The 18,042-nt window shown below is 41.0% G+C and overlaps 1 protein-coding gene across 1 annotated transcript in view; it reads left to right on the top strand.

Annotated features, from left to right (window-relative positions):
• Window positions 1-18,042, top strand: part of PLXDC2 (plexin domain containing 2) — a 393,218-nt gene that overhangs the window by 341,519 nt on the left and 33,657 nt on the right. The window contains exons 10-12 of the mRNA XM_037890821.2: window positions 3,030-3,090; window positions 6,741-6,894; window positions 8,601-8,639. Coding sequence (XP_037746749.1) covers window positions 3,030-3,090; window positions 6,741-6,894; window positions 8,601-8,639 — 254 coding nt within the window. The remainder of the gene's footprint in view (window positions 1-3,029; window positions 3,091-6,740; window positions 6,895-8,600; window positions 8,640-18,042) is intronic.

Genomic DNA, 18,042 nt, shown 5'->3' on the forward strand with positions numbered 1-18,042 from the left:
GTAGTTACGAAACTGATTCAAAACCTTTGTTGCTGAGTGTGTCTTTTCTGTGCCCAGGATCTGGGTGTTTGTGTGATGCTTCAGATATCCTGGGAGAGATATGCGGGTTGCTATTAAGGTGGAAGATAAATGTCATAGAAGGGGTTGAATCTCCTGGTTGTGTTTCGTTCCATCTGTCAGGTACCTAGATTTTTCATTGCGGGGGGGGGTCTTTTTCCTTCTCAGTTACTTTCCCGAGTGTATTTATCCTGCACAGAGCATACTGTGCTAAATCTTCTGTATTGGGTTACTATGGGAGCTGGCTGACTTTTTTCCAGCACTGGGCCTCTACAGCAGAAAAAAAGGATAGGGGTTTGGCTACTAGAGTAAATGGAAACTCCTCCTCATCTATGTGCTCTCTACCAAACGGAGGTAAATGGCCTCTAGTAAATCTCATGATGTTTATAGCTCCTTTCAGTCTCACATAAGTCACAATGGAAGGATTCATACTTCAATGTCAAGTGTGTCAGCCATGCCAAACCATCACATATGTAAACACTTGAATTTTCCCTCTGCTTCCTAAAATTGCACATCCGTGTTCCATGTAAATAAGGAAGCCTGGGATTCCCTGTTTCTCAAATAGTGTCCTTGTTCTCATTTCCTAGAACATGCTATGTTAATTGCTTTGCTAGGAGCAGATCTGGGTCATCACTTGAAAATGAAGTTGTTATAAAATGGCCGTGTTGTCAGATGGCACAAATGGCATAGCTAATCAAATCTACTCCAGTGTTTTCATGGCAATAGGGAATTATTGCCATGCCATTAAATGAAAATCTTATAAATGCTTAATGTAGAGCAGGCGGTGCGCTGCTGTAATGACAGGTTCCAGAGTCCTAACTCAGTGATGCAACAGAGATTATATCCTCTAAGACTGGCATTTCCTTGACATGTGTCTCAGAAATATTTTGCAGACAATTTGTTTGGAGCCAAAATTATCTAATTTCTGATAAACCTTCTTTCAGATAATAATGTTTGGGCTCACCAGTGCGTCAGCAGTGTCTAGCCTTTCAAATTCTTTAGGGGGCAGTTATCTTAGGAATGTTTGTTTTACATGTTTTCGATAGGAGCTGTTGCAAATCCTTGCCCAGAGCATGGCTGTATTGTTAATTATGACAAATTATATTGCCTACTGCAATATTTCAGTAGTTTGCCAAAAAGAAACTTCAAAACAGTAAATGAGTAAGTCTGGGATACATTTTATTCATTCAACCTAATGAATTTGAAATTTGGCACCATCTCAATCCAAGATAGAATACAAGATGGTCCTAGATACGGCTAGACTCCAGTTAAATGTGGATGTATAATTTTGCAGTAATTATCTGTTTATAATAATATACTGTGGGGTTGGGTATTTTAGTTTGTAAACTTTGGGCCTAATTTTCAGAAGTGCTGAGCCCCCAGCTCTAACTGAAATCAAAAGGAACTGCAGGTGCTCAGCCCCTCTGAAAATCAGGCTCTTTTTAGAGTTGGGCAAATATGGTATTGACAAAGCCATTCAAACATCATTGAAAATTAGGGACTGAATGTCACGTGCAGGTGGGAACGTGGCTTTCACCAGTTCCATTCTGCTTAGGCAAGTCACCCCTCATCTCCCAGTTAGAGAGAAGAACCCTTAGATTGGGAGAAGAGGACACCATCCCTCACCCTGCTTGGCACTCCTTCCTTGGCCCCCAAGTGAGGGCAAAGATAAACACACCCCACTGTGGCCTCTGTCAGAGTGAGGTGTGTGGAAACTCATAGCCACCAACATGCCATGTTACCACCAAATTTGGGAAACCACAAACTTTTTTAGAAAAGAGTTCAAGTCGCTCCCCCAGCCTTTAACTGCACAGTTTTAACTATCCCTAATTGTTTCATGGTTTTAAAAAGATATCTAGGCACCTTTGAATTATGAAGGGGCAAATAATACCATCCATATATAGCTAATTGGAGTGGTGGGTGAGATTCCTTATGCTTGGTAATGTGAAGAAAAAGAACTCAAAACAACGTAGACTGACTTCAACACAGATTGCAGGTGCCAAAAGTGTTCCACCTGTTGCAGTCTTGTACTTGAAAAAAACCCCTTTTGTTTTGTCCCTTTTACTGACCTGTGTCCCACATTCTACTCGAGCTATGTTGTTTCCATTGTTGCTGTGGTACATCACCCCTGGCATGACATAATACAACATAGTGCCACACAAAGCCATTTGCTAAGCAAATGTGGGCAAAATTTTCAAAACAGTCTTTGGAAGTCTAGCCACTTGCTTGCCCTTTTAATATAACTCTGCATATCTATAGCTCCTTCTGTTCAGGGATCTCAAAGTGCTTTACAACCGTTAATGAACACTCCTATGAGGTGGTGAGGTCTATGGGACTCATTAACTTAAAACATTACAAGCTGCTTTGAAAGTTTTCTCATTATTTACTGAAATTAGAAAGGATTGTTAAAACAGGTTATTAACCTCAGTGAATTTGGCAAGAAATGTGTATGTAACCTAAATCTTTTCAGCTAGTAAGGAGATTGAAGCAGCTCTACAGTATTTGCAGACTGCCACTGGGAGTGTTCAGATGGGTTGTTATGTAATCCTGGCATGTTGATCGTACAGCAGTGAGTGTCTTGATGTCTCAGATCACCTAGTCTGATAAAGGGAAAGCAGTAATGACTGATACATTATGCCCTTTCTGCTGTTGCTTTTTACAGACTCAGAAGAAGCCAGGACAGAATGAATTTAATGACTTAATTCTATATGCTTGAGATCAAACTTAAGCCCACACTGCTTGGTGCAGAGAAGCAATTGACTGTCAAAAGGGATGGATACTCTGGTATCTAAAAAATGGCAAACTGAAATAAACACCCTTAGATGAAAATGGTTAACAAACTGTGCTAATCATTCAGTTTATAAATAAATCAATTAATTACAGTCTCTTTCTCTCCCCCCCACCACCTTCCCTATCTGCACCCTTCTTTCTATTTCCATCTGGACTGCTTTTATCTCTTTCATCATTTAAAGATGCTCCAGTGGATTTGATCGCCACCGGCAAGATTGGGTAGACAGTGGCTGCCCTGAAGAGGTAAGAAGGTGCTTTACAACCTTGATATGACCACCAAAGGCAATTTGCAGTTATTATTAGGACCTTACCAGATTCATGGTCCCTTTTGGTCAATTTCACAGTCATAGGATTTTTAAAATAATAAATTTCATGATTTGAGCTATTAAAATCTAAAATTTCATGGTGTTGTAATTGCAGTGGTCCTGACCCAAAAAGGAGATGTGGGGGGGCCACAAGGTTATTTTAGGGGGGTTTACGATGCTGGTACATCCTTACTTCTGCACTGCTGCTGGTGGCAGCGCTGCCTTCAGAGCTGGGCAGCTGGAGAGCAACAGCTGCTGGCCAGGAGCCCAGCTCTGAAGGCAGAACCACCGCCAGCAGCAGTGCAGAAGTAAGGATGGCATGGTATGGCATTGCCACCCTTACTTCTGCGCTTCGGACTGCAGAGCTGGGCCCTCAATCAGCAGCCGCCACTCTCCAGCCGCCCAGCTCTGAAGACAGCAGCGCAGAAGTAAAGGACAGCATGGTATGGTATTGTCAACCTTACTTCTGCGCTGCTGCTGATGGGGCGTCGCCTTTAGAACTGCTGCCCGGCCAACAGGTGCCACTCTCCAACCACCCAGCTCTGACGGCAGTACAGAAGTAAGGGTGGCAATACTGCAACCTCCCAAAAACAACTTTGTGACCCCCTGCAACTCCCTTTTGGTCAGGACCCCCAATTTGAGAAACATTGAAAATTTCTTCCCCATAAAATCTGTATTGTAGAGGGTAAAAGCACCCAAAAGACCAAATTTTATAGGGGCAGATCAGAAGTAATGGTCCATGATGTATTTTTTATGGCTATGAATTTGGTAGGGCCCTAGTTATTATGCCTCTGATTACATTCTGCAGATTATTAAGCAGCATTTTTCAAGGCCAAGTGCATGCTACAATTATCCATATACATTACTTAAAAATTGAGTAGGTTGTATTAAAGAAACATTAGGTTGAGCAATAGTCATTATTATCTGAAGGTATAAAATGGGCATAATACGAATTTTTTATGTCCATGAAAATATGGTAAACCCAAAAATTAATGCAACAAAAAGGCTAATGCTAAACTTCTGACCCTGTATTGATTGGTGTAGCACTAAGATTCTCATCAGAATGATGGCAGAGGCTGGGCTGTAGTTGCCAACTGCCCTTGAGCCTTCCTTGCCTTTGCTCATCTCCATTTTAGTTGGATGAAAAGAGATCCTTGACAGACTCTGCAAGAATAGCTCTAGCTAAAGATACAGCCCGAGCATTTTGGTTGTGAATTCTGGCCAACCCTTTAGCATTAAGCACAGATTTTGTTGTTACTCATTTTTAAAGACTTGATACATTCAGTTCTCCTGTAAAAAAAGAAAACAACAATAGATATCTGACATGAGGGAGGGTGGGCGGCGATCCTGGGACTGCTGCTGACTACAGGAGATGCAGCCAGAGGGTAAGAAGGCCCAGAGCAGGTCATTTTCAAGTCACATTCATTAGTATCTTACATTATGTTGGTCCTTTCCCAGTGGCCTCATTGTACAAGCTTTTTTCATGTGAGGATTTGTGGTCAAATGAACTAATTCATCTAACAGACTTTGATTCTCTCAAAGGCTGATAAAGAGCAATTACTTTCTCTTTTTCAGCGCTAAGGGCCAAATTCTGTCTTCAGTTACAACAGCTCAGCCCCAGTGACAGGATATGGCAGGGTATAGTTAAAGGCAAAATATGTCCCCAAGTGTCTGTTTAGAAGAGCATGCTCGATTTTAGTCTCAATAATTGAGTCCAATGTGGTGGGAGTATTTTTTGTTGGAGTTCTTCCTCTTATATAGCCCTAATTGCAAAGTAATACTGCATGATTAGGTACAATAATTACATACTAGCTGGTTGTTATAAAGGCTTGTAGCTTCAGCTTTGCAATTTGCAAACTGAAAGTCTAGTGATGGGGTTGCCCTCAGAGTTTTAGTGCTAAGAGAGGTAACTTTTTGACAACATGCAATTAAGGCTACTAGTAAATCTATCACTATGGGGCAGAACCTCACAGAATGGTCTCGGATTGAAGGATACTGATGGCCACAGGCCTGTGTTGTGAGTCACACAGTGTGACCACACCCCACGAGTACCTCTGGGAGGCATTTTGCCTCAGCCATATACAATGCCTTCCTGAGCTCTGGGGAATGCTGGTGGACCCTGGCTGCTTGGGCAGAATGTGTCCACAGCTCCTCTCTGCACCCATCCAGTTCTGCTAGCTAGCGACCTCTCTCCTCTTTGCCGAGATCTGTACTAGCAATGCTAGCTCTGTGAAAGGCTTGCATTCCCAGAGCACAAGGCCTCTTTCAGTGAGCTGCAAAGGGAGGAGAGAAGAGATACTCATGCCCCCTCCCTCCCTGGGGCACCTGTAGAGGATGCACTCTTTCTGGCCCTATATATTTAGATATACACATAATACCTGACCTACTTATCAAAAATATTACTAACATGGTATTGAATTTGAATGAGTTACTGTGTTTTGTGACTGAGAGCAAACTTATATTTGGCATCTCCTGGGGATTTTTTTCTATTTAAATATATAATATTAACATAAGGGCTTGGATTGGGTTTTTGTAGGTGCGGATGGAAGGTGGTGGAAGGGTTGTTTGTTTTGGGGATAGTATTAGGGTGTTGTTGTTTTTTCATTTAATTTCCTAGTTTGCTCTTATGAAAGAAAGGGTAGAGGGAAGAGAGGACAAGAAAATAACCATGCATGTCAAAAGTGAAACAATACACACTTGTTTTTGAAGTTCACATTTCACTGAGATGAACACACTGCCAGGAAGCAGAGTTCACAACTCTCTGAACTGGATGATGTATGTCGGGTGTGAGGCGGGGGTAGTTCATATATTTGCTGCTGTTTGGCTGGAAGTATTTTTCTGCAAAACTGTGTTATAGATGCACTGCAAAGAAAACAAAACAAAAAAGGTTTTAATCTTTACTCCTACTGAATATATCAATGTAACCTTGAATTAAAAATGTATACATGTGTATGTGTGTGTATACATATGCACATATTCACATATGTGATTTATTATATAAAAATAAAAAGCAAAGTTAACTATTTATATGTAAAGCTATTTTATATATATCATTATTATTGTCTTTGGTAATTTCCAAGAAAAATGTAATTAATTAAAAATTACAATTAACTACACCTTATTTTCTGTGCTATACCATATTTCCTGTATTTTTATTTTACCCAGACATGTATCTTGCTCTGACATGTTTTATGGCACCCAGAAAAAAAGATCGATTGAGGTGTGCATTCCAACTACAATAGCAAAAAAGAACAACCCCCTCCCAAAACGTAACTTCCTAGTGATGAATTTAGACGTTAAAACTTTGTGGCAGTAATAATATACATTTGGTATTCAGAGCCTTCATCAGCAGGTTAGGCACTGCCAATTTTCCAGTTCAATTGAATACCTGTCATTCTACTGAAACCTGTGCAGAGTATTTTACTTTAAAAATAAATAAATAAACTCTCCAAATATTCCTTGATTTAGTTTCCATTTTCATTCTTTCTGGCTTGGCAGTTTGTCCATACTCCAACTTTTAGTTTAGTGACAAATGGTCTCCACTGAAAACTAATTTTCTTCTGGCTTGTTTTTGGTGTTTCTCAATAGTCGAAAGATAAGGTCTGTGAGAAGAATTTGGACACAACTGAGAAGCCCCCCCATACCACCACTTCTCTCCAGCCAACTACCACGAGGTTCAGAGTTTTAACCACCACCAGAGGAGCCACTACATCCCACCTGCCAACCAGCCTGCCCACAGAAGGTGGCTTACCATGAAATGCTTTAGTCCATAATACAAAGTTGTCTTAGTTACAACGTAAAAGAGAAAACAAATCTTTTGATCTTTTAAGTTTGCGGGGGGGAGGAGGCAGAAGTATTTGTTTGGTTTGTTTGTTTGTTTGTTTTTGTTTTTTGGAGGGAGAAGACTTAGCATGGAGCAAATATCTGAAGGCCTTTGAATGTTTCCAAAACAAGAAGCTTGGATAGTGATGAAAACCAAAGCCCTAATTTTTCTTCTTAGACCAACGACACAAACTCTGTGTCTTCAAACAGCCCTGCCTCAGCTTCTTAATTCTAACTGCTACATCCTGGCTGCCACTACTGCTGTCTTGGCCTTTGTCTCTGCAGAGACTGCCAATTCTCTGCTCCCACTATGTTCAGTTGGAGTTATTTGTATTACAGTAACACCTAGAGGTCCCAGCAAGGTTGAAGGGTTTATTGTGCGAGGTGGTGTACATTCATACGGTTAAAGACAGTCGACATTTCAAAGAATTTACAATTATGAAGCTTAGGAGGTTATTGTTGCTCATCAGAAAAATCAGATCTTATGGGCCCGAAGCAAAGCCCATTGAAGTCAATGGAGAGACTTGCATTATTGACTTCAGGGAGCTTTGGAACAGGTCCTGAGGGTCCAATGTTGGCCACCTGAAAACAGAGACACTCAAAATTAAAGATTTCTTTTGAAATTTGGCACTAATCTTTTGCGCCAGTACTGACTGCAGTATTCTTTTCCAGAAAGACCCTTTTCTTTAGGGTCCAAATGCAAAGTAACAGGATTAAGAGATAATGTGGGAACTCACATTTGTAGCTGTTCCTCTGATTTCAGAGCTTAAACCTTGCCATCCTACAGATAAGATATTCTAGCCTCCTGCATCTGGTAGAAGTTCAGCTGGATTGAAAAGCTACCTCAAATGAATCAAGTAGCAACTATAAAATATCATGGCAACTCTTCTTCTAGCAGAATTGCCTGTATATATATGGGAAGCTGTACAGTGTGGCCAGAATTTATTAATAGATTCTGGCAGGAACATTTCTAGCTTCTAAGATATTCAAGCCTAAAACTGAAGATGTTACAAGGTGGGAGTCTATTGATGAAAAGGACTGGCTTTCATTGCAGCAAAGCAGCAAGAAAAGTTTAGAAGCTGACACTGCAGGATTTGTAGCTTTATTCCTGAATGCTCATTTGCTAATAATGCCCCAGATATTTGGCTCATCAAATATACAAGTAATAAAAGAAATCTGGAAATATATAGAGACTTTGAAATGTGTATATTTTTCCAATGATTTCTTATGGGAACAGTTAATAATTGTTTTGGTTTTTTTTACTGTCAGCTGCTACCTGAGTCCTGAATATGTCATGTGACCTACAGAGTCAGTCATACAAATAATCATACTTATATTACATAGGTAAAGGTGGTAAAGATGCTTTTAAAAGCTATGGGCTAGATCCTCATACCTTTATTCATTTTGAATTCTACCTTACTCCACTGATAGTCCTTTAGATGTCTTAGTACTATTAGAGGAGTAAGGTACTACTCAGTGTGAAGAAGAGGATCCAGCCTTATATGAGTAGAACACCAAATTCTATTCTGATGGTTAAATCTGTTGGACATTAGAATATCATTAAAGAGATCTATGACCTAATAAAACTAGGTTTCCTGTGTTAGTAATGGTGAATTTCTTTTTTAGATGATACCAAGATAGCACTGCACCTAAAAGATAATGGAGGTAAGAGGTGATTTTTGTGTGTGTGTGTAAACAATTTCAATAGGTTACATAACTACAGCCTGCTCAGCTTAATTAATCTAAATCAGAGTGTAGAAATGTCTTATACCAGGCCCCCAAGGGACTTAAATTATCCACATCTCTATGGCACAGTACCAGGGTAAAAAGGCTAAGCAACTGCTTAGTAAATTAAACGTTTACAACTGTCTTTATAACTCATTAGTGTAACAGTAAAATAACTTTAACATCCAAAAAGTTGATCTATTAAAGGCAAAAATCTAGGGGAGAAGATGATATGGGGAGTGGGGCTGGTGATAGTTCTTTAGTAACAGTATTCATATATGTGTTCTGTTGTGATGCGGTCTATATAAGATACTATAAGTTACAGTATTTGTATTTATCACAGATTACAGTTGCTATCCACATGTATTCTCTGATTAGGCATATAATATTATGGACCCTTTTCAATGGGGCTCTTCAAGAGACCACACCCCACAGTCCTCCTGGCAGTATCAGCATCTCAGTTCATGCTTCCTTTGGAATTGTTGAGAGTTTTGCCACTGACTTCAAGAGAAGTAGCATTGAGTCACTAAACATAGCTCATTGAAGCCATTAGAAAGACTTCCATTGACTTCAGTGGGTTTGGATCAGACCCTCAGAGTGAATGCTGATTTGTTCTCCATGACGAAACGCACTGGACCTGCACTGATGTAAAGGGAAACTTTACTGTTGATACTAGTTACCTTTTACAGTTGTCTTAGGCTTGAAAGAATGTGTGGTGTCCATATGGCCCTTGACATTCTGGATTGATTTTTTGCTGCTTGGTTCACCAGTGATATCCTTGAGGGGATTTTTTATTTAGTTCTCCTGCTCTCATAAGTTAAATATCCCCCTCTGAATCATTTTTCCAGTCACTCATCTGTCTGGATAACATCTTCACCTCACTATCAATAGCAACAGCACAGCTAGGAAAGTATTGAACTTTGCCTCATGCAGGGCTGTTCATTTGTTGTTAATTGGCATGGATTTGAAATATAACTGGAAACTCTGAATAAGGTAACTTACAAATTAACCATTTAAAACTTTATTAAAAGGGATACTGCTATGATTGGTCAGCCCCACATTTGACCTGTTCTTTCCCTTGTTTGTTTTTGAAGTTATTACACTTTGTTTTGTCAAAACAAATGCTTCAATGCTCTTCTTCTTAAAGAGCATAATAATATAAAATTACATCAAACCCAATCAATATATTTTTAAAAAATAAATTCCAGTTCTCTCCCACACTGGGGGACTTACTTCAAACACTGTATTTGGCTTTCCTCCTCTTGCCTAAGATCTGAGAAGGAAATCTCTGAAACAGAAAGCAAAACGTACAAAACCAAGAGGAAGAACTCAGATGTAGTCCCTTGGTAGAATTTGTTGTATGGCTTTCTTTAAGCCTAGGTAGGCAGTTTCAGTGCATAAAGCTGCTTGATTTCAGAAATAGAAACCAGCAGCTATAGATTCACTTTTCTTGGTTTAGTTCTTGAAATAAAAATGAAGGTGGTGATATGGACTTCAAACAGTATGGAAGCAAAGTCATTCAGCAGGATTTCTCATTCACATAGTAAACCTAGCTTTTAATCTGGGAAGTTGTTCTTTATGAATCTTCAATTATGCATTGAGTTTTACAATAGCCCTTAGATTAGGCTCTGATAAAACCTCTGTAGCCACAGGTTTGTTCTTTGATATGCTGTGATTTGTCAGCCTTTCATAAAGAGTAGAAGTTTCCAGGTCAACCAAATACAGAGTCTTTAGCCTTTCCAAACTAGATCCTGTAAAACTCAAATCAAAGTGAACCTTTTGTAATGGAAAACTAAGCTATATCTGATCAATAAGGGCCTATAGCTAGATGTGTCCTTGGATGATAACAGTCAATAGATGGTTAGGTACAACAAAAGGATTCTGTATAAATTCTGCATTTCGCCTTTGACTGGAACTTTTGAGGCCAAATTTGATCAAGTAGTAACTAAATTAAAATTTTAAAGCAGACTCCAGTTGTAGGTCAAACTGCACTGACCTTTTAGTTATATGAGAAAATCACTTGTAATTTAGTGCTATACCCATTCACATATAACCTTGTTTGGCACCTTTTACCATTAATTCCAATTTAGCTTTCATCTATTTCTTCTGCATTTGTTCTTCCATTACTGCCAGTTACCCGTATGCACGTCTAAGGATTTTTTACAGTCGGCTAGCTTCACGTCACATTGTTAACTCTTCATTCTCTTAAAAGTTTTCAAACTTGAAAAACCTGGTTTAAAAGTTTAGGAAAATTAAGATGTTCTTGTATAATAGCATTGCTTTTTTATATTTTATGTTATAAAAGCCCTTCAATCCATTGTTGTTCTTATTTTCCTTTAACTTCATGTGTACCAAAGCTAACATATTTCAAAAGCAGCTACCTAATTTTTCATAAAAGAAGCAGGCAGCTGGCAATAATGATACAGTAATAGCCCTTTCATGTTGAGAATTCTTGGGTGTGTGATTTTAGAATCACTCATTCAGGGAAGCTAAAAAATGGAATTTAAATAGTTTGGTTCACGTAGGATGAACTAAGCTTTTCTAGTTTAAAATTATTTATGATTGAGTGAGCCCCTTTTTCATTGAACTAGTTCAAACTGAATTTAGATGAAAACAACAGATAATTGTCCCAGAGTTCTATATATTTGTTTTGACCTTTTTTAGATAGCTCATTACCATGATCTGCTAGCTGTAGATTCTTCACTTGTCTTGAGTTTGAGCACTGAGAAAGATAGGATTTATGTGTAAGGCAACGGCCATGAGACCAACTGTTGCCATTTTCCATTAGTCAGAATATCTTCTTAAAGAATAAACTTCCATTTGAGAACTACCAGGCTTCACAAATTCATCCTCTCCGATGTGCTACTGTGAAATTCGCCATTGAGCAGAAGACCAACAAAAGGCCTGTATGAGCATGTCTGTATTGCAAAGAAAAACCCTTGATGTCAAGTCTCAGAGCCCAAGTCAATTTGCAGGGATCAGGCTGAGAGGCTAAACATATCAATGTAGACATTCCTGCTTGGGCAGGAGCCCAGGCTCTGCGACCGTCACCCCTTGCCACGTTTCAGATCCCAGGCTCCAGCCTAAGCAGGAATGTCTACATTATTATAAATAACCCGAGCTCCATAAGCCCAAGTAATTTGACCCAGGCTCTGTGATTCAGCACCATAGGGTTTTCTTTGCATTTTGTAGACACGCCCCATGCCACTTATGTCCTACTTAAGCTCTCAAAACCATGTTTTAGCTGGAAGTGAGTGTTGTATAAGACATCTGCTAGTCTTTTGTATAGGGTGAAATACAGTGTGTGTAGTATGCAGATGGCCACCAAACAAAATCAAGTTTTGCAGTCTTGGGAAAAAGACATGAATACTGTTGCATATATTTGGTACAATACAGTGTTTATTAAAAAGCAATATAAGACTGGACTTTTGCAATGGAGCCTAAGGGTTTTAGAGAAACAAGGTGGATGAGGTAATATCTTTTATTGGACCAACTTCTGTTGGCAAAAGAGACAAGCTTTTCTCCGAGCTCTTCTTCAGGACTGGGAAATGTACTCAAGGTGTCATAGCCAAATACAAGGTGGAACAAATTGTTTAGCATAAGTAGTTAACACATATTTCCAACTCCCATTGGAATTTGGGCACCTAACTGCCTTTGAAAATCCCAGTCTAAATTTATGCAAACATAACAATAAACATTAGATAGGGCCCAGTCCTTCCCTTCTTGTGCACCCTAAACTCCAGTTGAAACCTATGATTATGTTTATTATACTGACACCTGCTAATCATTATCTAAAAGGTATTTTCTTTTAACATACTAAGTTTCTGCATGATTCAAAAAAGATGCTAAGAATTGTTCAGTTAGTGATAGCGTGGTACATTCAAGAGCTATATTACTACTATTTCAGGAAGGTGGACCCTTCACAGGATAAGATCCACAGGTCATGGCTTTGTTGTTATTCCCTCAGATCGTGGCTTGCCCAAAAGAAATAGTACCCCTGCCCTCTGGCTAATCAGCTCTGATGCCAAGTACACCTGTAGGCCAAGGAGTCAAAAAGCCATGGTTCAGTCTTCCTTTTCCAAGTCTTTTCCTGCGAGAAGGGGGAGGGTATTAGCGCTAGTCTGAATTTTGGCAAAACTCCAAATGGGATTTGGCTCTACAATTTAGTCCATTTTTTATAAGTCTAACCCTGAGTTTCTCAGCTGTTTAAAAACATTTGAGTTCTGACATAATTGCAGAGTTTATGCAGTTCATGGTAGCAAAGAATTTCCCCAGTGGAAACTTGACACAGCATCCAACTGTTCTTTATTTTATTGATGCTGTGCTGTGTTTGTTTAAAACCAGTCTTATCAATAAGCAGCTTTAGGACTGTGTCATTAGTGATGGAAACAGCAATCAGAAAAAATAGAGAGATGCTACCAGAGCTCAAAGATAAGAAAAAGAGGGGTATGGAGGGGGGGAGTGTATTAATAGGATAAGGACAGGTAGGTGGGCTTTGTGAAAAGCAATTAGCCACCCAGACTATCAAATAAACCAGAAAGAAAATTGTCTTGTGCACATACTTTAGTGGTCTTTTAACAAATCAAAAATAACTTGTCATTTGTGATGTGAAACCAAGTATCTAGGTCAGAGGTGGGCAAAACTACGGCCCGTGGGCCACATCCGGCCCGTGGGACCCTCCTGCCTGGCCCCTGAGCTCCTGGCCCGGGAGGCTAGTCCCCGGCCCCTCCCCTGCTGTTCCCCCTCCCCCGCAGCCTCAGCTCACTGCGCTGCCGGTGCTGTGCTCTGGGCAGCGGGGCTGAGAGCTCCTGGAGCAGCGCAGCTGAAGGGCATGGCGTGGCCACTGGTGCTCCAGGCAGTGTGGTAAGGAGCCGGGGGGAGGGGGGAGGTTGGATAGAGAGCAGGGAAGTTTGAGGGGGTGGTCAGGGGGCTGGGGTGTGGATAGGAGTTGAGGCGGTCAGAGGGCAGGGAACAGGGGGGTTGAATGGGGGCAGGGGTCCTGGGGGAGCAGTCAGGAAGGAGAGGAAGGGTTGGTTTTCGGGCATTCGGGGCGGCATTCGGGGCGGGAGGTCCAGGGGCGGTCAGGGGACAGGGAGCAGGGGGTGGTGGATAGGGCAGAAGTCCCTGGGTGGCCATCAGGGGACAGGGAACAGGGACAGGGGGGGTTGGATAGGGTAGGAGTCCCGGGCGGGGCGGGGGGGGAGGGCATCAGACGGCAAGAAGCAGGGGGGTTTGGATAGGGGTCGGGGGCCGGGCCACGCCTGGCTGTTTGGGGAGGCAAAGCCTCCCCTAACTGGCCCTCCATACAATTTTGGAAACCTGATGTGGCCCTCAGGCCAAAAAGTTTTTCTGCCTCTGATCGAGGTAAATTTGCATATTTACTTAAGCTAACAAATGCCCTGTGCCGCTGGATATCTCCACTTTGCTATCTCAGCAGTATCAGCCCAACCAATTATCCAGCCATTTCTCCTCTAGCACTTCCAAGTAATGAATTCGTTCACATAATCAAATTCTCTAGACTAGTTAAAGTTGGAATAGGGTCTTGCATACATCCCAGAGCACTCCTGTTTTCTTCAGTTTTATATGAAACATAGTTAGAGTTGGACTATAAACTCCAAATGTTTTGCTAACTGCAGTTCATTGGTTGTACAATTTCAGTCTATGTGCTTGGAAGAAGAAGCCACTGTTTCCTGAGAAAGGGTAATGGGAAATCTACAGTAGCATGTGGCTGTGAGCAACATTCTTCCTTCCCAAAACAGCCTATGTATGAACCAAAGGCATTAAAGGGCAAATATATAGTCTATTAAAGAAAATATCTCTGGCTGCTGTTAGATCTAGGTATCTCCTAGATAAGACGATGGCAGCATCCATCTTAGCAAACAGTGGGGATTGAACCAGAGACCTCCAAAGCTGAGACTTTACAGCTTGAGCTAAGGAGCCAGCCTGCATAGTTGGGGGCTGTAACAGACTCACATTCTCTGTGTATCAGACCCAGAGGGGAACATGTTATATGTACTGGGTATGTCTACATTGCAGCTGGAAGTGAGCTTGGACCCAAGGGGTAGGGTTGACCTCATGTGGCTAGCCCGAGCCTCCACTGGCACTGCAGTGTCTGTGCTGCTATTTTAGTACACAAGTGAGAGCCCCACTACCACTAATCTATACCCAGGCTGGGAGGCTTGCTCCCAGACAAAGCATAGATGTACCCACTGATTGGTGGGTTATGCTGGCAATTACTAAAGCAAGTACAAACAATGAGTGCCAGCCATCGGCTGAGTTGTGAGCAACGCAGAGCGGGACCATCCTACCAGGAGTTCCTGGAGGCATTGTGCCTCAAATAAACAGTGGCCACATGAAGCCCCAGAGGCTATTAATACTTGTTTGGAATCATTCTCCCAACCCGTCCTTTCTTCATGTTAACAACTAGGCGTGAGTGATGGATACCTCTAACCTATGCTCAGTTTTAAAAGTGCTTCTCCGTATTCTACCAATCATTATTCCTGGCAATATAGTCAGGTGTGGAATAAGCTAGAACCCCAACATGCACCAGTACTGCAGAGGACTCAGACCCTAAGAAGATGACACAGCTAAATTGACATGTTCATAAAGATCAAAATCAATCACCACCATTCAAATCCTGACAAAACCAACCACTCACAGCCTTCTGACATGCCCGGAGCTCAAGGAAAAGTGAAACAAACATTCACAATCCCCATCAGCAGCATTCGAAAAATTCCTCCTTAACCCTTAAAGACAAGCACTGGTTTAGCACAAAGCATGGCAGATACATGGCATGAGTGTGCTGCCTAGGAACTCTTAATGCAGTCCAAACACAGCTAATGCTTACAAAATGGGGGCAGGAGGATCTTGATATTCTTAGCCGTAATGTTTTGTAAAATCAGTCTATTCTGTGCCAACTCTGTTTTCTGAGATATGGGGCTTGACAGCTGTTCCTTTTATAAAATAAATTCTCAATATTTCACTGCAATGCCTAAATAATTTTACTTAAAAATTGTAAGTATCCTCTGCAATGGTGACAGGAATTAATTATATTCCTAGCCACGGATAATGCAGCAGTAATTTTGCATGGTGCCATGAGTTACTGAGGCTGTGCTTTATTATTTGGAAATAAAAATAATGACTTGTCGAACTGTAATCCAGCACAAGATCTTTGAACGGGATGGTAATTAACTTGTCACCACTATAACATTTATGCAACAAAAAAATGGTCTTGTATATTTTCAAGTGTTGTTCAATTTTTTTATGGTTCAATCCTTGTTAATTATAAGGCTCTTAGGCATGAGGTACTGTTTGGTTCAACAAATGTGAGCTGTACGCTTTAAATCCAGCCTGCTTGTCCAAGGACTAGTTTAAATTCTCAGCCAGAGGAAAAAGTGCTGAACTCATCCATCCTGGAGAAACAACATCACAGATTAATAATCTTTACTTTCAGGAAATTTAATCTAGTAGGTCTGATAAATTGCTTTCACTTCAGTTTGCTTCCTGGTGCTTTGGGGAGTGCCCAAAAGAGCCTTAAGCTAAAGTATGTGGATTTTCTCTAGAATTTTCATATCTTTACTGCTCACCAGTTTTGCTGTAATCATCTTCTTACTGCAGTTATCCTCACAGTAAATGTGGGAAATAAGGGATAAATTACCCAGAGAGTCAATACATATATCTTCAAAGTCTTCCCAAAAAATAAAGCCATTGTTATTTTCTATGCAGAGAATGTATGTCAGACCCTGGCTTTGCCACAAAAGGCTTGTCTACACACACAAACTATAGTGGTTTAAGATATGGTGTAATGTTTAAGCAATTTAGCTAAAGTGAAACATCTGTGTGTGTAGACACTTACCTCGATTTAAGCCTGGCTTATGCTGGTTTAATTTGCCTCTGCTGCTGATGTATCTATTATTGTAAACCAGATGTAAGACCACACACACAGTTGTGCTGGTCTAACTGAATCAATTTAACACCACCCATTTAATTAAACTACTGCAACTTGTATGTATAAGCCAGGCCAAAGGGTTTTGCTGGAGAGCAGATAGGGGAGTGGAGAATTAGGCACTGTCCAGACTAAATGCTTTTCCTTTAAAATTTCCCACTTTTATTCTCACCAGTACAGCTCGGAGCCCTGTATATACTAACTTTCTCATCCTTGCTACCATTGGTGAGCTACACAGTTGTTTGTGGAAAATTTGGAGGGAAGACTAGTGCAGATACACCCTGAGTTAAAAGTGCTGTAAAGCTTTATGACTTCACAGGGAAAATATAATGAATGCCTCAGGGAGCACTAGAGGCAGCTATAGAAAGAAGGTAGCATGCATAGGCCCAGTAGCTGTACCTAACCTCAACTGGCGGGCAGAGGAGACAGTGCCTTGGCCACACTTACTCCAGCTAGCCACACTCCCTTGGGGATGAAGAGCGCAGGCAGGTGCTTTGCCAGGCCAAATGACACAGAACACAATTGAGTCCCTTTGAGCCTGTCAGACAGACTAAAGTTATTTCTAGTACAAGCCCCTGGAGGTTTTGGTGTGTAGCTAGTGCAGAACAATGCAGTAATTTGCACCACTAGCCTATACCAGTAGAGCATTGGCACCCAGCAAACTAGAGCGCTGGTTCTCAACCAGGGGTACGCATACCCCTGGGGGTACATCAACTCATCTAGATGTTTGTCTAGTTTAACAACAGGCGACATAAAAAGCACTGGTGAAGTCAGTACAAACTAAAATTTCACACAGACAATGACTTGTTTATACTGTTCTATATACTGACAGGTTTCAGAGTAGCAGCCATGTTAGTCGGTATTCGCAAAAAGAAAAGGAGGACTTGTGGCACCTTAGAGACTGACAAATTTATTTGAGCATAAGCTTTCGTGAGCTACAGCTCACTTCATCGGATGCATTCAGTGGAAAATACAGCGGGGAGATTTATATACATAGAGAACATGAAACAGTGGGTGTTACCATACACACTGTAACCAGAGAGTGATCACTCAAGGTGAGCTATTACCAGCAGGAGAGCAGGGGTGCGGGGGAAACCTTTGGTAGTGATAATCAAGGTGGGCCATTTCCAGTAGTTGACAAGAACGTCTGAGGAACAGTGGGGGGTGGAGGGGGGGAATAAACATGGGGAAATAGTTTTACTTTGTGTAATGATCCATCCACTTCCAGTCTCTATTCAAGCCTAAATTAATTGTATCCAGTTTGCAAATTAATTCCAATTCAGCAGTCTCTCGTTGGAGTCTGTTTTTGAAGTTTTTTTGTTGAAGAATTGCACCTTTTAGGTCTATAATCGAGTGACCAGAGAGATTGAAGTGTTCTCCGACTGGTTTTTGAATGTT

Source organism: Chelonia mydas, chromosome 2 (genome assembly GCF_015237465.2).
Source record: "Chelonia mydas isolate rCheMyd1 chromosome 2, rCheMyd1.pri.v2, whole genome shotgun sequence".
In the NCBI taxonomy this organism is placed as follows: domain Eukaryota; kingdom Metazoa; phylum Chordata; order Testudines; family Cheloniidae; genus Chelonia; species Chelonia mydas.